The 25,426-nt window shown below is 38.8% G+C and overlaps 1 protein-coding gene and 2 non-coding genes across 7 annotated transcripts in view; all 3 read left to right on the top strand.

The window, feature by feature from the left end:
* SSH2 (slingshot protein phosphatase 2) overlaps positions 1-25,426 on the top strand; it is a 244,035-nt gene that overhangs the window by 181,106 nt on the left and 37,503 nt on the right. For 4 of the 5 annotated variants that reach the window (XM_060082986.1, XM_060082988.1, XM_060082990.1 and 1 more), the window contains 5 exons: positions 2,668-2,732; positions 16,121-16,242; positions 20,696-20,764; positions 21,544-21,609; positions 24,956-25,150. In XM_060082986.1, the coding sequence (XP_059938969.1) occupies positions 2,668-2,732; positions 16,121-16,242; positions 20,696-20,764; positions 21,544-21,609; positions 24,956-25,150 (517 nt within the window). Of the gene's footprint in view, positions 1-2,667; positions 2,733-7,838; positions 7,893-16,120; positions 16,243-20,695; positions 20,765-21,543; positions 21,610-24,955; positions 25,151-25,426 lie in introns of those variants that run through there. The other variant, XM_060082991.1, reaches the window with a different exon arrangement.
* LOC132479376 (small nucleolar RNA U2-19) lies at positions 9,715-9,794 on the top strand. The gene has a single exon (XR_009530498.1). It is a non-coding gene; the product is annotated as a small nucleolar RNA U2-19 (small nucleolar RNA).
* LOC132479374 (small nucleolar RNA U2-30) lies at positions 9,933-10,002 on the top strand. Its single transcript, XR_009530496.1, has one exon. It is a non-coding gene; the product is annotated as a small nucleolar RNA U2-30 (small nucleolar RNA).

A 25,426-nucleotide genomic window follows, 5' to 3' on the forward strand; every position in this document is an offset into this window, starting at 1 on the left:
GAAATTCCAATGACCACTATAAAGCAATTGTACTCCAATAAAGATGTTAAAAAAAAAAAAGAGAAAGAAATTCCAATGATGTTAAGAGCTCTGTGCCAGGAACTGGACAGAGACCAAATATATATATATATATATATATATATATATATATATATATATATATATATATATATATATATTTTATTAAATCACTGTATCACACCCACTAACAGTAGTGTACGCATTTAATATTTCCATATGTTAGACTTCTCTAAAGTCAGGTGCACTGTGGTGATGAGGTTAAGAAAGAATTGAAGAAAGTTGGTCTGGAGAAAGAGGTCTCCAAGTATAGGATATCCACAGTTTAAAGGAAGATAATCAGCCTTATGCCTCTCTTCTAACAGCAAGCCTAACTTGTGTCATTTTGGGGAAAAAAAAAAGTCAGTTGTCCTGAGGACACCAATTAGAGAAATCCCAATCAGTGCTATACAAAGAGTGTTTGCTTATTGTCCAAAATGTGCCATTTTGATGACATGTGATGTCCAGGAGTGGAAGAAATTGGAATTACTAAGAAGAGAACAAAGAAGACTGTAAACCTTGAGTGTGTAGGTCAGAGGTGAAAGCCAGAAGTACTGGGTCCCATGGAGCCAGTAGTGAGTTTAACTCCAGTGCAGGTAATCTTAGCTATTTTAGGGGCTGCCCTACTTCTTGTTTGGACCTTCATCTAGTTCCAAATGTAGCAGCTCAGAATTATAATCCATCTCATTGGACAGTATTATCCTCGTACCAAAACTCTCCAGCCATGGAAAATTTTTTAAAGGGGCAGGTGAAAAAACTCTTTGGAAAATTGGCTTTGTACTACATTTTCTAAAAACCTTCCTCTTCAACGCCAACCACCAGAGTCAAGGGGGAAACTCCTCCCCAACCCCGCCAAAACTTGAATGCACAGAGGAAGTAGACCCAGCTGAGCTTTGTGTTTCTGTTTGGTGTGGATATTTATCACAGTAAAAAGAAGACAAAATATTGGTTTAAATCCAGCTTGTCTGACTAAGATGTTAGGCAAATTGCTCTGTGGCATGTAATAGTAAGTGGGGTCAGTGGCTTTTCAGCTGCCACCCAGGTTTCTACTTGACCTTGTTCACTTAGCTTTCTCCATACCAAAAAGAAAAGCAGATTTAACACAAGATGAATGGACTTTACTTGTGATCCAGATGAGGCAGTGTGAGTATAAATGCAGCTCACAGAGCCAGACCTTCACATAAGCTGGAGCTCCCTTGGCTGAGCCCACAGTAACTGAAAGATAATGGCAGAAATGCGAGCAGATCAAGGGCTTACTCTGTCTAATTGTACTTTCTTATGCATATTAGAATTAGAATTTTATCTGGGCTTCATTAAAAATATCCAAGTACTTTTTTGTAATCAAAAAGTGATATTATAAGTGAATGTCTGCTAACATTTTAAAGAGAAACAACCAAAAGTCTTTAAAATCAAACTGAAGTCTAAAACTTGGCTACCAGCAGTGAAGTATATGAAAACAAAATGTAGGAAAAAGATCTTAATGGTACAGGTATATTGCCTCTGTTAGTCTCTGTGAAGGACAGTTTCCCAAGAGGAAATACCTCATGGCAGTACTTTTCACCACTAGCAAACCTGAGCTTCCACATACCCAGCTCGCATAATAAGGCCTACTGTAGGGGTAGGGCTCCCTGACTTTTGTCGGACCTTCTAAGAAGGTCTAGCTAGATATTTGGGCCAGTAGTGCTTGGAGTGGAGTCTTAGGGCTGCTGTTTGCCCAGAAATGTTTCTCCTCTAGAAGTTCTCCATCCTAAAAAGTCTTTCTTCAGGTTATTGGTCCTGACAGAACAAAAGGAAACTTAATTTTTTAAAAGCCTGAGCTGCTTACCTCAATTGTAACTGTAGTCATTCTTCATTGTTTATACCTAACACTTTGTCTCCCCACGCTGATTCTTTTATTTTTAACAGCTTTATTGAGACATAAATACCATATTATTCACCCAATTTACCCATTTAAAGTGTACAGTCAGTGATTTTTTTTAGTATATTCACAGAGTTGTGTAGCCATCACCGCAATCTAATTTTAGAACATTTTCATATGCTGCACTGAGATCTGCTGTATTTAATATCTTTTTAATATCAGCTACTGATGTGGAGATCGTTTTTAACTGTTGACATTATTCTAGGGAGGAATCTAAAATTCTTCTTAGATTAAGTGCAACTGAATATCACAATTACAGAGATTGGAATGGCAAAATGGTTAGCTTTTTAAAAGTTAGAGATAATTCTAACACTGTATACCATACATTCCAATTTCAAGATTCCCTTGATTCCACCTTCAGTGGGCCTGAAAACACAGCCAGTGCTTTCTCTGCCCAACACATTTCACCATCGCTTTCATCAACATCAATCGTGGTACAAAACTGACTGGTTTCAAATGCAGCTTCCATAGGACAAACACAAAGCAAATTTTAATGTAGTGTAGACTTAAAAGTGAATGTATAGAGATCCAGTCTACCATTCATATTAAGACACTCACTCAATTTCTGTATCTAATTAGAGTCCCTTAGTGAACCAGAACTTTCTTTTACACAAGTTATTAGGGTAGAAGGAATCCTCTCTGTTAACATTACAATGGAGAATAATTATCCTTTGTTTTGTAAATTTCACCAGGTGACCTCCAACAGCATCTCCAAGCAATGTTCATATTACTCCGCCCAGAAGACAACATCAGGCTGGTAAGTTAGAGATATTATTATAACTTTCTTCCTCAAAAGACTGTCTAAGATAGCAAACATTAAGCAGTCATTTTTATGTCCCAGCATAAAAACTGTGTGGAATAGAAAAGAAGAATGACATGTCCCCATCATCAAAGAGCTTAGAATGTAACTGGGGATATGAGTTAATCTGAAATGATGTGAAATAATTTGGTTCAAGACTTGATGAGCGCCAGTTTGTAAGTTATTGACCATAACACCAATTAAAATTCAGAAAAAAGAAACTGCGCCACTTAACCTAGTTGAGGAAGGTTTTATATAGACAGTAGAGCTTAAGCTGGGTCTTGAAAGATGATGAGATTGGCAGAAGGAAAGAAGACAGTCATTCTAGATGAGGGCATGACTGAAGCAAAAGCACACATAAGAGGGACAGGGAGAGAGTTAAGTGGCCAAAGGTTTATGCTGGTCTCAGAGTCAGGAGACCTGGGCTTAGAGACAACCATGTGGTGTTGGACAAATCACTTTGTCTGTCTGTGCCTGCTTCCTTATCCCTTTTCTACCTCTCACAGTTGAGAGAATCAAACGGACACTAAAGCATATCAAAGAGTATAAAATGCTGCCTACGTATGGGGACTGTTGTTAATACAGGGAAGTTAAGATACCAAAAGACAAGGCAGGCAAATAGGGACTTAATGCTCCAAACTAGAGGTCTCAATCTGGCAGTCCACAGGCCAGAGATATGTTTTGTTTGGACCACACAGTGGTTGTGGTTGCTGTTGTTGTCGTTGTTTTAAATCTGAGCCAGAATTTTAAAGCTGGATGATTTCACATAGAAATCCAGACTTGGGGCTTTTCTTGAAAAATCAAGAATTCTGGCAACACTGGGACCTTGTTCTTACATGGCAAAACTTGGCTGGACTTGGTAGGGGGAGGGCATCAGTGTGGCCTGGGTTCTTAATTTACTGTAATTAGTACATATTCTGTTGTCTCCTGCACACTAAAGTCAGGTGTCACCATTTGTCATCATTCCTTCACTGTTGCCTTATAGTAAAACATCTAATAAAAGTAGGAAAGTAAAAATGGGATGAGTATGATTCTTTGTGGAAAGTGAAAAGTATTTCTACCCATTTAACCTTCACGTGGACGACTCCACTCGTTTACATTCCCTATCTGACCCCCTAATATTTAATACCTTTAGTACCTCTACCACTTCAGTAATCTGTAGTGAAGCATTACAGGTTTTTGAGCCAAGAAGTTACATGGGACAGCTACAGTATTTTTTTTTTAAACATCTGTATCGGAGTATAATTGCTTTACAATGGTGTGTTAGTTTCTGCTGTATAACGAAGTGAATCAGCTATATATATACATATATCCCCATATCTCCTCCCTCTTGCGTCTCCCTCCCACCCTCCCTATCCCACCCCTCTAGGTGGACGCAAAACACCAAGCTGATCTCCCTGTGCTATGCGGCTGCTTCCCACGAGCTATCTATTTTACATTTGGTAGTGTATATATGTCCATTGCCACTCTCTCACTTCGTCCCAGCTTACCCTTCCCCCTCCCTGTGTCCTCAGGTCCATTCTCTGCATCTGCGTCTTTTTTTTTTGCGGTACGCGGGCCTCTCACTGCTGTGGCCTCTCCCGCTGCGGAACACAGGCTCCGGACGCGCAGGCCCAGCGGCCATGGCTCACGGGCCCAGCCGCTCCGCGGCACGCAGGATCCTCCCAGACCGGGGCACGAACCTGCGTCCCCTGCATTGGCAGGCGGACTCTCAACCACTGTGCCACCAGGGAAGCCCCTGCATCTGTGTCTTTATTCCTGTCCTGCCCCTAGGTTCTTCCGAACCTTTTTTTTTTTTTTTTTTTAGATTCCATATAAATGTGTTAGCATATGGTATTTGTTTTTCTCTTTCTGACTTACTTCATTCTGTATGACAGACTCTAGGTCCATCCACCTCACTACAAATAGCTCAATTTCGTTTCTTTTTATGGCTCATATTCCATTGTATATATGTGCCACATTTTCTTTAGCCATTCATCTGTCAGTGGACACTTAGGTTGCTTTCGTGTCCTGGCTATTGTAAATAGAGCTGCAATGAACATTGTGGTACATGACTCTTTTTGAATTATGATTTTCTCAGGGTCTATGCCCAGTAGTGGGATTGCTGGGTCATATGGTAGTTCTATTTTTAGTTTTTTAAGGAACCTCCATACTGTTCTCCATAGTGGCTGTATCAATTTACATTCCCACCAACAGTGCAAGAGGGTTCCCTTTTCTCCACACCCTCTCCAGCATTTATGGTTTGTATATTTTTGGATGATGGTCACTCTGACTGGTGTGAGGTGATACCTCATTGTAGTTTTGATTTGCATTTCTCTAATGATCAGTGATGTTGAGCATCCTTTCACGTGTTTGTTGGCAATCTGTATATCTTCTTTGGAGAAATGTCTATTTAGGTCTTCTGCCCATTTTTGGATTGGGTTGTTTGTTTTTTTGATATTGAGCTGCATGAGCTGCTTGTATATTTTGGATTAATCCTTTGTCAGTTGCTTCGTTTGCAAATATTTTCTCCCATTCTGAGGGTTGTCTTTTCATCTTGTTGATGGTTTCCTTTGCTGTGCAAAAACTTTTAAGTTTCATTAGGTCCCATTTGTTTAATTTTGTTTTTCCTTCCATTTCTCTAGGAGGCAGGTCAAAAAGGATCTTGCTGTGATTTATGTCACAGAGTGTTCTGCCTGTGTTTTCCTCTAAGAGCTTTATAGTGTCTGGCCTTACATTTAGGTCTCTAATCCATTTTGAGTTTATTTTTGTGCATGGTGTTAGGGAGTGTTCTAATTTCATTCTTTTACATGTAGCTGTCCAGTTTTCCCAGCACCACTTATTGAAGAGGCTGTCTTTTCTCCATTGTATACTCTTGCCCCCTTTAGGTGACCATATGTGCCTGGGTTATCCCTGGGCTTTCTGCCCTGTTCCACTGATCTGTATTTCTGTTTTTGTGCCAGTACCGTACCATCTTGATTACTGTAGCTTTGTAGTATAATCTGAAGTCAGGGAGCCTGATTCCTCCAGCTCCGTTTTTCTTTCTCAAGATTGCTTTGGCTATTCAGGGTCTTTTGTGTTTCCATACAAATTGTGAAATTTTTTGTTCTGGTTCTGTGAAAAATGCCATTGGTAGTTTGATAGGGATTGCATTGAATCTGTAGATTGCTTTGGGTAGTAGAGTCATTTTCACAATGTTGACTCTTCCAATCCAAAAACATGGTATTTCTCTCCATCTGTTGTATCATCTTTAATTTCTTTCATCAGTGTCTTATAGTTTTCTGCATACAGGTCTTTTGTCTCTTTAGGTAGGTTTATTCCTAGGTATTTTATTCTTTTTGTTGCAGTGGTAAATGGGAGTGTTTCCTTAATTTCTCTTTCAGATTTTTCATCATTAGTGAATAGGAATGCAAGAGATTTCTGTGCATTAATTTTGTATCCTGCTACTTTACCAAATTCACTGATTAGCTCTAGTAGTTTTCTGGTAGCATCTTTAGGATTCTCTATGTATAGTATCATGTCATCTGCAAACAGTGACAGTTTTACTTCTTTTCTGATTTGGATTCCTTTTATGTCTTTTTCTTCTCTGATTGCTGTGGCTAAAACTTCCAAAACTATGTTGCATAATAGTGGTGCGAGTGGGCAACCTTGTCTTATTCCTGATCTTAGTGGAAATGGTTTCAGTTTTTCACCACTGAGAACAATGTTGGCTGTGGGTTTGTCATATGTGGCCTTTATTATGTTGAGGTAAGTTCCCTCTATGCCTACTTTCTGGAGAGTTTTTATCATAAATGGGTGTTGAATTTTGTCGGAAGTTTTTTCTGCATCTATTGAGATGATCTTATGGTTTTTCTCCTTCAGTTTGTTAATATGGTGTATCACATTGATTGATTTGCCTATATTGAAGAATCCTTGCATTCCTGGAATAAACCCCACTTGATCATGGTGTATGATCCTTTTAATGTGCTGCTGGATTCTGTTTGCTAGTATTTTGTTGAGGATTTTTGCATCTATGTTCATCAATGATGTTGGCCTGTAGTTTTCTTTTTTTGTGACATCTTTGTCTGGTTTTGGTATTAGGGTGATGGTGGCCTTGTAGAATGAATTTAGGAGTGTTCTTCCCTCTGCAATATTTTGGAAGAGTTTGAGAAGGATAGGTGTTAACTCTTCTCTAAATGTTTGGTAGAATTCGCCTGTGAAGCCATCTGGTCCTGGGCTTTTGTTTGTTAGAAGATTTTTGTCACAGTCTCAATTTCAGTGCTTATGATTGGTCTGTTTATATTTTCTATTTCTTCCTGGTTCAGTCTGGGAAGGTTGTACTTTTTTAAGAATTTGTCCATTTCTTCCAGGTTGTCCATTTTATTGGCATAGAGTTGCTTGTAGTAATCTCTCATGATCCTTTGTATTTCTGCAGTGTCAGTTGTTACTTCTCCTTTCTCATTTCTAATTCTATTGATTTGAGTCTTCTCCCTTTTTTTCTTGATGCGTCTGGCTAATGGTTTATCCATTTTGTTTATCTTCTCAAAGAACCAGCTTTTAGTTTTACTGATCTTGGCTATCGTTTCCTTTTCATTTATTTCTGATCTGATTTTTATGATTTCTTTCCTTCTGCTAACTTTGGGGGTTTTTTGTTCTATCTCTAATTGTTTTAGGTGTAAGGTTAGGTTGTTTATTTGAGATGTTTCTTGTTTCTTGAGGTAGGATTGTATTGCTATAAACTTCCTTCTTAGAACTGCTTTTGCTGCATCCCATAGGTTTTGGGTCATCGTGTTCTCATTGTCATTTGTTTCTAGGTATTTTTTGATTTCCTCTTTGATTTCTTCAGTGATCTCTTGGTTATTTAGTAGTGTATTGTTTAGCTTCCATGTGTTCGTATTTTTTTACAGATTTTTTTCCTGTAATTGATATCTAGACTCATAGTGTTGTGGTCAGAAAAGATATTTGATACGATTTCAATTTTCTTAAATTTACCAGGGCTTGATTTTGACTCAAGATATGATCTATCCTGGAGAATGTTCCATGAGCACTTGACAGCTACAGTATTTAAGAAAGATTCCTCAGAAGCTAATACAGAGTAGAGGGGAGAAGGCAGCCAACTTAAATCAGTAAGCCTGCTGGGTAGTTACTGCAATAATCCAGGTGTGTGGTGACGAGCCCTTCTGGGCTAAGGTGATAACTTGGAAATTGAACTTAATGTATCTGTGGAAATCCAAATAGCTGATCTCTGCTTTGTGTCTGGGAAGAGAGATAATGAGTAGAATACATGAATGATTGGAAAGTTGATGATCAGCCCTCTGAACTGTATGGTAATTACACTGATCATTCTGTGTGTAGGTTCTGTCATTTTTTTCTCCTGAATGCTGCCTCTATAGCCTTCTTGACATGGCCACTAATTTTTGTTGAGAAACTCACTTTGAAATATAAAGGAATTGAAATAAAAAATCCCTCCATAATTATTTTATATCCTAATCCTAATGTAGCATTATTATACTTACATAAATCTTGTCTATATTTCTTGATATTCTTCTATCTTAAACTCTTCCTTTTAAGTGAAGAAAGTGGGGTCCAATTCTTACAGCATTAGTATTTTAAAGCTGTGATGCTCAAACTTTAGAGTACATCAGAATCACCTCCAGAGCTTTGTTAAACTGACATTTGCTGGACTCCACCTGAAGAGTTTTATCTGGGGAGTGGGAGGCAGTGATAATTTACATTTTTAACAAGTTTTCAAATGATGCTGATGGTGCTGGTCCAGGAATCACACTTTGAGAACAACCCCTCTAAAACCCATAATAATGGTCACTTGCATATATTAGAAATAGAGATAGAAATTTGTGGCTAGTTTCCAAAAATTATGTGCTTTGGTAGAGCTAAAGCTGAGGTCTATCACTCACTTTATCTCGTTCTCATTAATAAAATTCCAGAGTTTGGGTTGCACCTCTGAATGTTAAAAATAATTTCAACCACAAGAGACTCGGGAAAGCATAAGGGAGCAGTTACGAAGGCAGAATCGGCAATTATATTTTTTCTTTCCTGCTAAAGTATGCAGCTTCAGCTGCTTTACATTTATAAAATATAAATTCAAAAAATGTAACTGACGCCTTTGAATTCAGAGTTCAAGTGACAAGCCATTTTACAGCAGTTGTTTTGAATTGTTACAAACACATAGTCATTATGTTTCAGATTATTGAGTGAGTCATCTTCAAGAAAATGAGTGAATACATTGTGTGACTTTGGACAAATTAGCACTTTTCTAACTGAAAGGAGCATTTGTAGACTCAAAGCAAAAAGCCTTTTGTTTTGAGTTAAATTTGAAATGCTGAAACTCTCATTCTGGGGATTGTGCATAAGGTTAAAAGTTTGATAGTTAACTGAAATTCCTGCTTTTATTTTTTTTAATAACCCAACAACAAATAAAGGCACTAAATCCCACATTTTGCTTTAGCATTGTAAATAGGACTAAACTAATTTTTCCTCCAGTGAAGCTCTGCATTGTAAATACAATCTTAAGCATTAGCTTAGGTACTTAGAAAAACCATAGCTGATAAAATGAAGGCAGTGGTTTTACAGTACTCTTGCACATTATCAAAGACCCCTTTAATTAAAAAAAAAATAGACTGGGAAATTAAGAGCTTTCCTAACATTTAAAGCAACTTAAGCTAGTGTTTTTAACTAGCAGTGAGGTGCTGACAAGGTACTAGGAGTTGTTTTTGAGTAATTTGCCGGAGAATTTAAGAAAATTAGTTTTTTGGGTTTTGTTTTTGTTTTTCCAAAAAGAAAAAGGGGTTAAATTTTTTTTTTAATCAGACAGTACAGAGAGGCATAAAGGCAAAGTAAAAATCACTTTGTATCCTATACTCCAAGAAAACCATTCTTACTGTTTGGATGAGTATCCTTCTCGTCTTAAGTGTACGTGTAAGAGTATGTGTCTGATTCTCTGCGATCTACTCTTACTGAACTGGGTCAGTGATGAAAATAGCCAAATCTGAGCATCAGAAAACCTTGCAGTCTACCTAATGCATGATCTCTGTAGTACTGAGAAGCAAAAGTATAAAGTAATTTAAAACATAAGTAAGGGCTTATGTATTTATAAGGTGACAGTGGATCACTGAAGACTTGTCAGTGGTTGAATGAGATTGGGGGGAGGGGCAGTGTGTGTATGAAAGGCTAATCAGTTCTGAGCCATGATGAAAAGATTTTACTACTGACCTTTATAACTATTAAGGTTTTTGTACTTGATCTGAGCTCAGAAATGAAAGAAGAAAAAAAATATGTCATGTCAGAGAGTGCCTTTTTTATCTTTTTTTTTTTTTTTTTAACAAACAGGTGAAAATCTAAATGTTGTTTTATAACCTGCTTTTGTCATACTTTCCTGTGGGTATCTTTCCATGTCAGTAAATAAATCTGTTTTTGTTTTTTGTTTTTGGTGTGTTTTTTTTGCGGTTACGTGGGCCTCTCACTGTTGTGGCCTCTCCCGTTGCGGAGCACAGGCTCCGGACGCGCAGGCTCAGCGGCCATAGCTCACGGGCCCAGCCGCTCCGCGGCATGTGGGATCTTCCCGGACCGGGGCACAAACCCGTGTCCCCTGCATCGGCAGGCGGACTCTCAATCACTGCGCCACCAGGGAAGCCCAATAAATCTGTTTTTAATGCCTGCACAGATATAAGTCATTGGGTTTGCAGGGTTTTCTTTTTTTTTTTTTTGGCTGCACCCCACGGCATGAGGGATCGTAGTTCCCCGACCTGCACCCTCTGCATTGGAAGGGCAGAGTCTTAACCACTGGACCTCCAGGGAAGTCCTCCCATAGGGTCTTTTTTTTAAGAATTTCAGGGCTTCCCTGGTGGCGCAGTGGTTGAGGGTCCGCCTGCCGATGCAGGGGACACGGGTTCGTGCCCCCGTCCAGGAAGATCCCACATGCCGCGGAGCGGCTGGGCCCGTGAGCCATGGCCGCTGAGCCTGCGCGTCCGGAGCCTGTGCTCCGCCACGGGAGAGGCCACAGCAGTGAGAGGCCCGCGTACAGAAAAAAAAAAAAAAAAAAAAAAAAAAGAATTTCATAGAGATTTTTTAAAATAATAAAATCCAGAGACTCCCTCAAGCTCTGTTTCTTTTGAAGAGAGTGTTCTTTAGTTCATTAGTGTCACATCTGAAGTCCATTTTAATTTTAGGTATTAACTTTGTTCTTTTGGCTAGAATTTAATATTTGCATACTTTTGAAACCTTTCTTGCTTGATGGATTGCGTGAGCTGCCTGTCTGACATTGGGACTTTATAATGTGGCTCCCCTCAGGATAAACATTGCATGTAGGGGCATGATGTAAGATTCTTGTTGGAAATAGATTAAAGACAAAGGTGCAGTGTAAACTTAAGGAGGAGTATTTCCTGATGCTGGATGATGCTGGATGATGCTGAGCAGAGAAGCTGTTGTATCGGGTTGTGAACTGCTTATAATCAGATTAAGCATTTAAACAAGGGAAGTTTTAACATTCTTCGATAAGATGAGCTTTGAAAATGAGATGACTTCTCAGACCTAGGATCGCTGGATCCAGTTCTCCTGAAACTTGTACTATTCCAAATTTAGCAATAAATGGACTTTCTTTTCTCAGTTGCTATTGCTGCCACGTTTTAAAATCCAAAACGTTGGGACTTCCCTGTTGGCGCAGTGGTTAAGAATCTACCTGACAGTACAGGAGACACGGGTTCGAGCCCTGGTCTGGGAAGATCCCACATGCCGTGGAGCAACTAAGCCCGTGCGCCACAACTACTGAGCCTGCACTCTAGAGCCTACGAGCCACAACTACTGAGCCAGTTCTCCACAACAAGAGAAGCCACCACAATAAGGAGCCCGTGCACCACAACGAAGAGTAGCCCCCACCCTCCACAACTAGGGAAAGCCCGCGAGCAGCAACGAAGACCCAACACAGCCATAGATAGATAGATAGACAGATAAGAAAAATATTTTTTTTTAATCCAAAATGTTGAGGAGATATGGAGATATATGTTTATGTGTAGCTGATTCACTTTGTTATAAAGCAGAAACTAACACACCATTGTAAAGCAATTATACTCCAATAAAGACGTTAAAAAAAATCCAAAATGTTATTTTATTTGGACGATTAGAGTAAACTTCAGTAGTCTCCTTTTCAATGAGAACTTTAATCAAATGCATCTGAATTGTTGCCTTATTTGTCATCTATTCCATGCGAGTTCTGGAAACTGAGGAAACATTGGAATTCCTGCCAATTCTAATATTAGGGTATTATGTACAAACTGCCATTTTAAATTATATTTCTCTGATTGACTTAATGAATCAAATTAGATTATTAGATTTTGTTAATCTCCCCAACACAGGAGTGAAATAGACCTCAAACCAGGGTGAGTATTAGTTTTTTCTCTATGCTGTGGCTCTTAAATTTTTATTTATTTCCTTAATCTAGAATCTTGAAGCTTAAAGGGAATTTTGAAGCCTCAGGTCTGTCCCCTGGCATTGCAAAAAAACTTTTTTTATAAAAAAATTTTATTTTGGGCTTCCCTGGTGGCACAGTGGTTAATAATCCGCCTCCCGATGCAGGGGACACAGGTTCGAGTCCTGGTCCGGGAAGATCCCACATGCTGTGGAGCAACTAAGCCCGTGAGCCACAACTACTGAGCCTGCGCTCTAGAGCCTGTGAGGCACAACTACTGAGCCCACATGCCACAACTACTGAAGCCCGTGTGCCTAGAGTCCATGCTCCACAACAAGAAAAGCCACTGCAATAAGAAGCCCATGCACAGCAACAAAGAGTAGCCCGCACTCACTGCAACTAGAGAAAGCCCACGCGCAGCAACGAAGACCCAACGCAGCCAAAAATATTAATTAATTAAAAAATTTTTTTTGATCTTGTCCTTCTAATTAGGATGTAGGTGTTAAGTTAATGTCATGGCTTCTCACCCACTGATTAAAGCTCCACTTCCATTTAGTAAAAGTTTAGTAATAACTGTAGGTGCTATCTAGAGGTCCATGATCAAATCCCAAGACCTCTAAGTGCTATTCTTCCATCTAAGAAGCTTAAAATGGAATGAATCTGTGATGTGCCAGTTTCTCAAGCCTACATCAGTGTGAGATGACTGGGGCCTTTCCCATTAGGTTTAGGATCTTCTGTTCTGATTAGATTAAGCAAGGGAGGGCCAAACATTTGAAATGCTCTTTATATTTTAAATAGATACATAGATAAACAGATACACACCTGACTTTTAAAAGAGAAACAACTAATGTTTCATTTGAATATCACACAGAAACTTGCTACCCACCTGCTAACTTGGCCTGATAACTTGCATAATAGGTAATATTTATGGAGGTCTTTTGTTTGTTTTTGTTTTTACCTTTATCAGCTTCAGCTTAGCCAGTCAGTCCCCACTAGTTGGTGTAGAAGTTATGGATAAATGATCAGAAGCATAGTTTAGTTGTTTCCATGCCATTTGCATGTGAGCCTTTCCAGAAATTCTCAGAGCTTTGACAGGATAAAAGGCCTCTAACATACATATTCAGGAAACTGAACAGTTAGATCAGAGCTTGCCAAAGCAAGCCCAGGCTTAGATATGTAATAATATCTGAGATCTTGTTTATAAGAAATTCTAGTTTACCTGCACCAGGTTTTTGGTTAGTTTAATATTTTGTGGAATGTTTCTAGAATCATAGAGTCTGTGCTGCCTGTCAGTCCTCCTCATGTGCATTTACTACTACTTATAGCTCTATGTGTATAATGCTCACTTGGTCCCAGCCAAATAGGGCTAGACCTTCGTCAGTTTAAGTATTAGTTCCTCTTAGCTTCTCACAAGGGAATTTGGTTTGAAATGTTCTGTTATTTCATGGAACATAAAAGTCAGCAGTACAGCTCTCTACCTGGTACATGGAGTTAGTATGGTGGGAATTATATTCTTGGTGTATCAGCTCTTTATTAGAGACAAGCTTAATGTAGTTACTTCAGGTGATTGTGCTTACAAGTAGCTTTTCCTAGGAGTATCAGAATAGAGGTGAAAAGATAGCCAGGAGAGACCCACCTCTGCCTTTTTAAGTGGGTCATGTGATGTCTCTTTTTTTTTCTTTGCCTGGCCACTTTTGGAATAGTGACAGAACGAAGGAGGAGGCTCCAAGAAAAGTAGCGCTAAAAGAATTCCAGATAGAAATTTCTAACAAATTTCTGACAAATTTCTTGAGCCAGGTGATAGGATTGGAACCGTTTCTCTTCTGAGATAAGGAGTGGGGGTGGGAGAGTATGTTATACAGAGGATATTGCCTCCAGTGCACATCTTCCTGGCTTTTTATTAACAGATAAAAAGAAGAGTAGTCTAGACTGTACAGTCTGTGAGGGCAGGAACCATATCTCTCTCTTCCACCACTGAATCCTCATGGCTGCTCTGATGATATACACTGTAGATACAGAGTAAATGATTGAATGAATGTTGACTAGTAGCCATTTTACTTTATTTTTAGGGTTTATAAAGTATCTTTTTGAGCCTTCTTATTAAGAAAATTCCCAAACATATAAAGTAGAAAATACGTCTTCGTGAACCTGTTACCCAACTTTAATAACCATCAACATTTTGCCAGATTTCTTTCATTTATCTCCCCCTTTTATTCTTTCTTCGCTGGAACTTTTTATTTATTTATTTATTTTTTTTTTTTGCGGTATGCGGGCCTCTCACTGTTGTGGCCTCCCCCGTTGCGGAGCACAGGCTCCGGACGCGCAGGCCCAGCGGCCATGGCTCACGGGCCCAGCCGCTCCGCGGCATATGGGATCCTCCCAGACCGGGGCACGAACCCGTATCCCCTGCATCGGCAGGCGGACTCCCAACCACTTGCGCCACCAGGGAGGCCCCGCTGGAACTTTTTAAAAACCACTTTATTGAGGTACGATTGACATACAAAAAGTTGTACATATTTATATATACAACTTGATGAGTTTGGAGATGAGTATGTACCTGTGAAACCATTACTACAGTCTATGTCATAGACATATTCATCACCTCTAAAAGTTTCCTCCAACCCTCCCTCCCTCTTCTTCCTCCTCCTTAGGATGATGACGATGGTGGTGAACTTAATAGAAGATCTACCCTCTTAGCAAATTTTTTTAATAGACTGCATTTTTAAGAACAGTTTTATGTTCACAGTAAAATTGAGCAGAAGGTACAGAGACTTGCCACATACCCTCTATTCCCACTCAAGCATAGCCTCCCCCATTATCACAATCTCCCACAAGAGCTGAACATTTGTCACAACTGATGGACCTACGTTGACACATCATTATTACTCAAAGTCCATAGTTACATTAGGGTTCACTCTTGGGTGCTATACATTTTATGGGTTTTGACAAATGTGTAATGACACGTATCTACCACTTGAGTATCATACAGAGTAATTTCACTGCCCTAAAGATCCTTGGTGCTCCCCTTACCCCTGGCAACTACTGATCTTTTTACTGACTCCATAGTTTTGCCTTTTCCAGAATGTCATAGAGTTGGAATCATACTATCTATCTAGCCTCTTCACATTGGCTTCTTTCACTTAGTAATATGCCTGTAAGATTCCTCCATCCATGTCTTTTCATGGCTTGATAGCTCATTTCTTTTTAGTCCATTATCTGGATGTACCACAGTTTATCCATTCACCTACTGAAGAATATCTTGTTGCTTCCCATTGTTGGAAGATTTTTAAGTAAAACTTGGGCCTCAGGTCTTCTCACTCCAGATATTTAAGAAAAAGGCATAACCACAATGCCATTATCACACTAACGGTAAATCCTAAATATCATCTAAGACCATGTGCATATTTGAATTTTCTGAAGGACCTTTTAAAATATCATAATTTTGACAAAAATAATATAAACTTCTGATATTTGAAACTAAAGAAGAAAATCTTGTAGTGTATAATCTGTAAGAATGCAATAGAGCATATTCCTCTTAGACATTAAACTTTGCTTCCTATTATTATTGTTTGTGGGACATGGATCTGTGAGTCAGGTGCTCACATTCATGTACCTCACATTCCACTCTTAGATCATTAGAACATGCCCTGGTAATCCTTATTGTTATAAATTATCCTGATAGCACACATTTATTGAGCATTTAGTATATGCCAAGCACTGTACTTTACATGCATTATTTCATAAGATTCTTATAACCCAATGGAATAGGTATTATTATATTTCCCTCCAATTAACTTACTGAAGTTTTCATAGTTAATACATGAACTGGGATTTGAATTTAGGTCTCCTAATTACTGGCTCTGCTATCTCCTTGAGTATGCTTTAAAATGGGGATGTAAAAAGGGTTGAATGATCTAAAATTGATCTTCTAAATTTCTTAATTTCTTTATTGTCTATTAACCTCCAGGCTGTAAGACTAGAAAGTACTTACCAGAATCGAACACGCTATATGGTAGTGGTTTCAACTAATGGTAGACAAGACACTGAAGAAAGCATCGTCCTAGGAATGGATTTCTCCTCTAATGACAGGTATGGTACCACAGAGGGGAGAATGAGAAAACCTCTTTTTAAACAACCCACTCCAGTTACCTTTTGAGTTATCACAGAAACATCTTATGCAGTTCTACTCTAAAAGCTCAGTGCATAAAACTAGAGAACATCAAAAGTATCTTAGTCACACAATCGTGAGAGACAAAAATGTTTAGTGAATGTCTTTGGTTGTGTGTTCCTAATTTACCACTGTTCCTTACCTTCTTCCTCTCATCTTTAGGTGGTAATGATATAAAGCAAATGGTTTAAATTTCTATCTCCAAGGGGGGTGCGGAAACTGGCTTTTCTTTGCGGTCCTCTTTATTTTAAGCAGTAACGATTTATTTGGTGGTTCTGGGGCACACACCCTTCGTGATAGTGTACCAGTGGGTTCTGGGTTCAAAGAGAGCCCACTTTATTAATTCCAGTCTCTTATATCCGTGGCCTTGCACCTTGCTTTTGTCAAATGTTACACTTCCTTTTTTCTTCTTCTGAGTTAAAAAAAAGGCAGGGGGGATGATTGTTTAAACTCAAAACAGAACCTTTTATAATCATTTACCTTTGGCTTTAGCAGCACTATACATCCTAAGATTAAAGATACCATGTATCACCTGGCTTTTTTGTGCCTCTAAGGTTTGTTGCTTTCCATTTTATTTTCCCATTTTTTTTGGAGAAACCTTGGGAAGACTGTGGAATGTGACTGCTAAGCAGATCTTTGCACTGTAGATAATAAGCCTCAGGAAATCCTGCCAGATATCTCAAAGCATTGACTTCCTGGTTCAGGACTAGAATGCGATTGTGGAGTAGCTAGGGGTGTGACCCAGGCCTGGGAGAATTTAGCGGCAAAGAGAAGAGGAGACTAGGAGTGATTCTCATTGTCCTGATGTTGGAAGGAAAAAAAAATCACATTGTCACCAGAAAGATTCCCAAACTAGTGTTTACCTGAGCTTGTACATAGCAGTCAACCTGAAAATGATATGTGGGTTCACCAGGATCACAAGGCCAGAGTTGTTACCTTGTATACCACTTACAGCCTTTAATTGTACGCTCTGAAATTACACAGGCTTGTAAACCACATTGAGGAAGCTTTTTCTCCTGCATGGTTTTAACCTCTGGTGTTAGCTAAGCAACACAGATCTTTCAATAAGCATTTATCCTGTAAGAATACCTACCTTGCCTACATTCATTAGTACTTTAAGACCTCTGATTTGGGTTTTTATGTCTCTAGATCTGTACTGTCCAGTACAATAGCCACTAATCACATTGTAACTATTTAAATAAATTAAAATTAAATAAAATTAAAATTTCAGTTCCTCAGCCACAGCTAGCCACATTTCAAGTACTCTAGCTATATGTGGCTTGTGGCTTCCCTGTTGGACAGTACACTTATAGAACATTTCCATCATTGCAGAAAGATCAGGTGGACAGTGCTGCTCTCCATCTTATTTCCTTTGTCTGGTTCTCCCTGACTCCTCCTTTGGAAATCCCATAAAACAGGAACTGGAGCTGCATGGAAATGTCATTTGAGTCTTGCCCTAGAGAGAGAAGGCGACAACTTCAGATTCTCCTGACCCAGAGTCTGGGAAATCAGGTGTCTGATCTTACGTTCCCAGAAATCATAAAGAATGCTTATTACTGTGGGTGCCCAGTAATTTATCCTTGGTAAACTGCATCTGTCTTTGGTAATAGTCCTGTCTGAATCGTATCTGACTAACAAAAGAAAATTTTCGTTTATGGAAGACAAAATGTGATAAGAAAAGCTATAGAAACTAGTTTTCATTCTATTTGGTAAATTTGATATTATGCATTCCCCTTCACCCTCTGTTTGAATGAGCTTGGACAGTAAGAAAATTGCTGCCCACTTTAGAATACTGTTGCTCAAGTAATCTAGTATCATTTCTATCTCAGTTGCTGTTTGAAGGAATCTGTTATCATTTTGTATCTGAGAATATAAAAAGTTTGTTTCAAAACAGTATTAAACCAAAGTGGAACCCAGATTGTTTATGACATGCTCATCCCAAGTAATTCTCAAGATATATTACAGCCAATTTATTTAGCCTATTTATAAGTTCTTTGAGTATTGTGTTATATTTTAAGTAATAAATTTTTAAATAAAAAGTATAACCTTGGTTTCCAAATTGCATTTGATATATATTTCAAGTTATAAAGTAATAGAGTTTTATGGTATTATTTTATAATTTTTCTTCATACCCCCAACACCTTGAAATGTCTGGTACATAGCGGCACTCAATAAATAATTTTTTAATGGGATGAGTATCTATTAAAATAAGTAACTATACTTTAGTGGAGAAAATTTCATGAGACTCAAGATAAACTAGATAAAAACACTAGGTGTGCCTAATTCAGGCCTCTCTTTCCTGTCATGTGAAAAAGCTACTTCTTAATGTAAAAAAGCATTCTGACCTGAATACAAGCAGAAAATTTGATGTTTGTTTCCTGCATATCATTGTCACTTGTCTAAAGTTTAACTGGTGTCTGGTCACAAGCTCATAGATCACACTCTTTTGGACCTTTGGTATCTTCTGTAGTTACTTAATTTCTAGATTTGTCACTAAGCTATAAATCCTTCATGTTTATACCCTAATTATACTTGCTGCTAGGACCTAGCTAAGCATTCACTTAAGGAAAAAAAAAAAAAACTACTCTAAAAATAACTCGCTCAACCTTGGGAAGCCATTTTCAAAACAGGTTTTCCTTGTACTCACCTCATCTAGTCAACAAAAACAGTGGTGGAGCAGTCTTCCTCCCTCCAGGGCCTGGCTTGATAGCTGTTCAGGAGTTCAGGCCCAAGGTTACAATGTGCCTAAGCTGTTGCAATCTTGATTTGAATCTCCTGAACTCTGGAGTCACTAGTGGAGTTGTAACACAGGCCAGCAAGTGCAGTGCAGAGCCTTAGATACAGCCCAACTAGGGAATGGCCTTTGTTAGCCCTGCAGTGACTCCAGCAGCAGTGGGAGTTCAGTATTCCCCATGTTGTTTTTAATGCATTTTTCATAATGTCCCCCACCCTGCCCTGCCAAAATCACTTTCCATTGTGTTAGAGCACCCACCACAGATTCATATTCAACATTTGTTTTACATGACAATACATTCATATGTATTGTTTCACTTTAAATATTTTAAATTTTTATGATAACCCTGTGAGCCTTAGGTTTCATTACCTATATTTTAAGATGAAGAAATTAAGGCTGTGAGAGGTTAAATAACTTGTCAAAAGGAATTGAAATACTGAAGGAGATCGAATCCAGATCTTTTGATATAGTATAACTGCTCAATACGTGGTAGTTGTTATTGTGTTTTAGGCCCTGTCGTACACATTTTTTTTTGGTGTGTTATCTAATTTAACCTTCAAAACAGCCCAATAAAGAAGGTGGTTTTATCCCAGTTTTACAGATGAGGAAACTGGAGCACAACGCAATTAAATAATTTGCCTAAAATTATACAGTTAATGCCAGAATCCAGATTCCAAAGCCCTTCTGACTCCAGAGCCTATGCCCTTAACCATACTTCGCTGTTCCACCTCCTACATCTGGTGTTTTCTCTACTGTACCATGCTGCTTTTCTAAGATATATTGGAAGGGAGAGGGTGTAGGAGCCTTTGGGAGACTGGATGGAGGGGAAAATGGTTTATGGCAGCCTTAAGGAGAGAAAGTGGCAGAGTTCTAAGGTAGATTATAGTTGTCCAGAGAAGTGGTGTGATAGAGACACAATTGGGAGTCCATGGCTTCCCATCCTAACCTGTTCCACTAACTTAAAACTAGTCTCCTCCCTGGGATAGGGTGTGATTTAAATAATATTTTAACATACCATACTAGAGCTACCCTTTTTTTGGTTGTTGACATTCCGCTTCACTCTGCATTTCAGCAATGCTGTTTCAGTGCACAGCCACCAAGCACTGTTTTATTTATTTAAGTTGTAATGTGTCTGTTTTGTCTCTCTAACTTGATTACAAGCCATTAACAATTACTTTTCCCTTTTAGACTATTGAGTACCTTCTGGTATTTAATAAATCTATGTAAACCTCAGGATTAGAATTGAGCAAATCACATATTCAGAGGTCTTCAATAACTAGCAATAGTTCTTGGCATTAGAAATAATTCTGAGTTGAATTGGGTGCTGTGAACTTGGGCTGAGACCTGCCAGTTGCAAGTCAGCACTCACCTGGACTTTTTAGACAGTGGCCATTTGCAAGACAGCAGTAAAGGAAGCTCAGTCAATAAGTTCTCTATGTTTAATACATAGAGACCTAACTAACGCCTGTTTAAAACAGCTCTTGGGCACATATGTTGGGTTACTAGTAATATGATAGAAATTTCTGCACTTATGTCATAATTTAGAGCTTAGGGACTTATCCTTTGTAGTGAAAGAGTTAATAAACAGCTGCTTCCTAGAGTAACCGGAAGTAACTTATGGACTATTTCTTGCCTTGCAGTAGCACTTGTACTATGGGCTTAGTCCTGCCTCTCTGGAGTGACACCCTAATTCATTTGGATGGCGATGGGTAAGAGCTTTCCCTTTCTATTCTCCTACAGAAAGCCAAGGGGTGGGGTTCCATCTTAGCACCCATTCATTCAGCTGAATGGGAGGCCCATTATGCCCAACTGAACTGTCATGTCAGCAGCTCAGTGAGTCCTTTTAAACTCCTGTTTTGTAAAGTAGAGTAAAAATACCGCTTGCCAGAGCCTCTCACTTCTACTCCTCTAGACTGACTGTGGTAAGAATCCAAACAAAGAAGAACTAGTCTGTTGGCTCACTCTTTAATCTGAGCATGTGGGACTGTTGCAGTGCTCTCCCAGAGGATGATATGTTCTGTTTCAAATAACCTCTTGCTGCCTCTGCCAGCTGTCAGCCTATAGTATAACCCATTCCTGTGCCAGTGACCCCCGCACCCCCCACCTACTGGTGTTTTTAGAATGTGTCCCGAAGAGACCAAGATGTTTGCTCCAGTTTATAAAACCAGGGTCAGGTTTGCTAAGAACCCACAAGACTTCCAAATAGAAACATACAGCAGAACAGTTTGTCCATAGCTACAGCTGGGAAACAGTATGTAATTCCCTGACTCCAATGTGGGAGTCCATTCATTTTGCTTGGTAGATAAAATCAGACAATTCGTTGAAGCTTTTCAGTCAAGTCCCATACTCCAGTTAACTTCTACACAAAGTGCCTGATGATACCTTCTACTGAGCCAGCAATTTCTAGCCTGGGAAACAGCCTTGAAAACTCACAACTGAAATAACCTACTCTCATTTATGGATTTTTGTCTCATTCTGTTTTCCTTAGTGGGTTCAGCGTATCAACAGATAACAGAGTTCACATATTCAAACCTGTGTCTGTGCAGGCAATGTGGTAAGAGGACTTTTAATATCTCTATGAAAGTTTTTTTAATGTTATTGGAACAATATTTTGTGAGAAGTAGTATTTGAAATGGTACAGTTCTTTATGAAAATGCTCTATGATCTGTTTGTGTGTATAGGATTTTGTGTGATCTGTCTGTGTGGCCATCATAGTTAAAGATGACCTAGAAGTTCAGTTTTCAAATTATCACAATGGAAGGCCTTCAGCATTGGTGAACAAGTGAAACTCAGAGGTGCTCTTAGACTCTGGAAGACACTTAATGGATCAGATAGCCAGCTGGAACTGAGTTTTATAGGAACACATTGACTAAGTTAGTAACAATCTAGAGCCGAGTCTAGAACATTCACGACTATGCATTAACTTCCTCTTTCTTCAGGTAATCAGGGATAGCATTGATGGAGTTATATTATACATGGATAAGTTTCCATTTAATTGCTGGCAGCTGTTTGTGAGACTATTTACATAATGCAAATAAAGCCTAGAAAAAACACTGTAGTTGTTAATAACCATCAGCTGGTGTACTGACACTTTTGGGTTACTTACTATATATGTCAGGCATTGAGCCTAGTGCTTTACATGGAATACATCTAATCATCACACCAACTCCCCAAGATAGTATTATTAGCTCCCTATTACGTGTGAGAAAACCAAAGTTTGGAGAGGTTATATAACTGGCCTAAGAGTATCTCTTACATTTAGACAGAATAGATTCTTATTCTCTTGTTCTAGATTATCTAGAAAAATGATCCAGTATAAGCAGGGAATGATATGACTCTAAGATTCAGAGTCATCCCCCAGTCAGCGATTTGAATTTCAGTTCCTCATTCAGTTGCCTGTTCTATAGTGGAAGTCCCCATGAGGAGTAGAATGGGCAGAATGCAAGCCAAACAAGAAATAAAGGAGCCTGAAAAAGACTCCAGGGAGATAACTTACCCCTGAATAACAGGATTGATAGGCTTGAAGTGGGTGCGGTCCTAAAAGAGAGTCAGCTGAACAATTAAATCTTATTTCATGCAGTAATTGAGGTAGGACAGAGTTTCAGGTTATGTGTTTAGACCAATTTTTAGATTTAGGGCATATTTCACAGATAAATTTCTCATAGAAAACTTATGACCTCCTTTGACTAAGGGTCCATTAAAAGCAGCTGACCTATACCAGGTAAAACCCATAAGTCCTAAGTCCCATAAATGCAGTGTTTTCAGTTATATTTTGGGGAGGAGTATAAAGCAGTCTTAATTCTTAAGGATTCAAGTAATTCAAGCTTTGATGTTCTAAAGTAGACTGACTAGTCCTAGCTCTGTTGGCTTATTGCAGAAGAAACTTTTTTTGGTGTACCACATGAGGAGTAGTGAACTGAAAGTCACAAAAAAAAAAAAAAAAAAAGAAAGAAAGAACAGGAGAAGATGATGTATGGATCAAAGCAGCATTTAGACCAGGTGTTTCCTTCACAGGAAAGTCGTTAACTGCCGCCTCACTCTCCTGTATGCAGCTGAAGTATGAGCTGGTTATGCCTTGAGTGTGTTTAGGACATTTGCCCCAGACACTTGTGGCATATGCTTTTGAAGCATGTGTTTCCTGGATGAAGAAAACATGCATCGAATATCCTGTACATTGCGCTAAGCTGACTTTTACCTTTGAATCTGTGTAAGAAACTGAAATTTGCTGAGAATTCTGAGAATCTGGCTTACGTTAAGTAAAAGGAGGCATTTTAAAAGATTCTGCAACTTTGTTCTTAAGGGAAAATCTGTTTCCCTACTAAAAATGGACTGGCATGTTTTTCTCATGAAATTGGTCATGATTTTATTTTTTAATTTACATTTTACGGGGTTGACAAGGACTCAAGGAACAGCATTGTCATAGACCTACTTGTGGGAAAATAAACTGGAACAACCTTTCTGGAGAATGATTTGCCAGCTTGCTGTATCATTTTATATGCCCTTTGACATAGTAATTGTGCTTCTAAGAATTTATCCTAAGGTAATAATCAAGGGTGTGTGCAAATTTTTAACTATAAGAATGTTTGTCAGTGTTCTAATAGTAGCAAAAAATGGAAAGCAATTTAAATGGCTAAAATAATAGGAATCAGTTAAATTATGGTACATCCATGTTTCTAAATATTATGCAACCATTAAAAATTATCTAGTTGAGGAATATTTATTGACCTGGAAAGATGTTGATGACAAGGTATATAGTAAAAGAACAAGTTAAATGGTGTGCAGAATATGATCATCCTTATTTTAGATCTCTGCAGAGACCAACAGTGGTTATTTCTGGGCAGTCAGATTACAGGATATTTCTGCTGTTTACCTGAGGTCCCTAAATTTTCTAAAATGAGCATGATCACATTTGTTATGAAAGAAAAAAAATAAAAAGGCATTTTTAAGAAAAAGATGGGTATAGATTGGCCACAGAGTTCTCGCATACTATCCTTTTCCCTTAGGAGAGAGACATTAGTTTATAGCTAATAAGACATTTCATTCAACAAATTTTAACTGTGCTCCAACTTTGAACTAGAAGGCATTCTTTTCTTTTTCTTTTTTTTTAAGAAGGCATTCTTTTAGGCACTTGAGACAAACCAGTAAACAAAAACATAGAAAGATGCCTGCTCTTGTATAACTCTTCCTAGCATTTCTGGCTTTAGTTTTCCCAAGTATATAACCAAAAAGGTACTTTTCAGTTTTGTTTACCCTTCTTGAGTTCCTGAGTTCAGAGTCAGAGACTTAATTAGTCTCAGTATAACCAGAGCTGTTCTTAGAAAGTTGCTCAAGTGTATGAATAAATGGTTTAAAAAGACTAGGAGACTAAGGTAGCAAGAATGACAGGTGTCATTAGATCAGTACATCCTGGACATTAAAGGACTTGTCCTTAAGGCTTAGGAACATCTGTCTATGTGATCTTTGTGGGACCTCTAAGAGTCATAGGGAATACATGTTCTAACGTGACTCTGTGCCAAGAGAAACAAATGTTTGTGTAGTAAATGAAGTAGATCTTTACTTCTCTAGTGACAGTAGCCACAGCGTGATTCCAACTACAGGACTGTGAGCTCCATAGGTACTCAGACCTATTTTTCACTGGTAGCTTGTCAGTTCTCCTGCTCCCCTCTACCCACTGCCTTAATAATGCATCATATCTTTCAGCAAGAAATGTCTAGTTGATTGCTATGAAGAGATAATGTAGTATGATCAGAATCAGAGATTCTTGAATTCCAAGGAATAGATTCTCCAGAGGCCCAACTCTATAGGATTTAAAAATTGGAAGAGTTTGGGGAGCACATGGCTTATTGGCCTTTTGGTATCCCCACAGTTCTCCAGTGCTCATTTCCCAGCATATCTTTCAGGTCTGCATTACAGAGTCTACACAAGGCTTGTGAAGTCGCCAGAATGCATAACTACTACCCTGGCAGCCTGTTTCTCACCTGGGTGAGTTATTATGAGAGCCATATCAACTCAGATCAATCCTCAGTCAATGAATGGAATGCTATGCAGGATGTGCAGTCCCACCGGCCTGACTCTCCAGCTCTTTTCACAGACATGTAAGTCATCTTGCTGAGGATCATGGAAGTCCTCTCTGTTGCGTTCTCGGGGGCCAGAACCAGCATGTTCCTCCCTAATCTCTCCTCTTAGGGAATTAACCTTACCAGTGATATTAGTCATTGTCCACACTACACATCTGCCATGCAAAGAAACCTGTCCTTTCTGTTGTGTGCAAAGGCCTGAAGAGTTTCACTCCTGGGCACAGTGGAGTCTCCATAGTTAAGAACTGCAATACCATAAAATCATTAATTCAGATTCCACTAATTTGAATTTGA

This window comes from Mesoplodon densirostris, chromosome 18 (assembly GCF_025265405.1).
Source record: "Mesoplodon densirostris isolate mMesDen1 chromosome 18, mMesDen1 primary haplotype, whole genome shotgun sequence".
Lineage (NCBI taxonomy): Eukaryota > Metazoa > Chordata > Mammalia > Artiodactyla > Ziphiidae > Mesoplodon > Mesoplodon densirostris.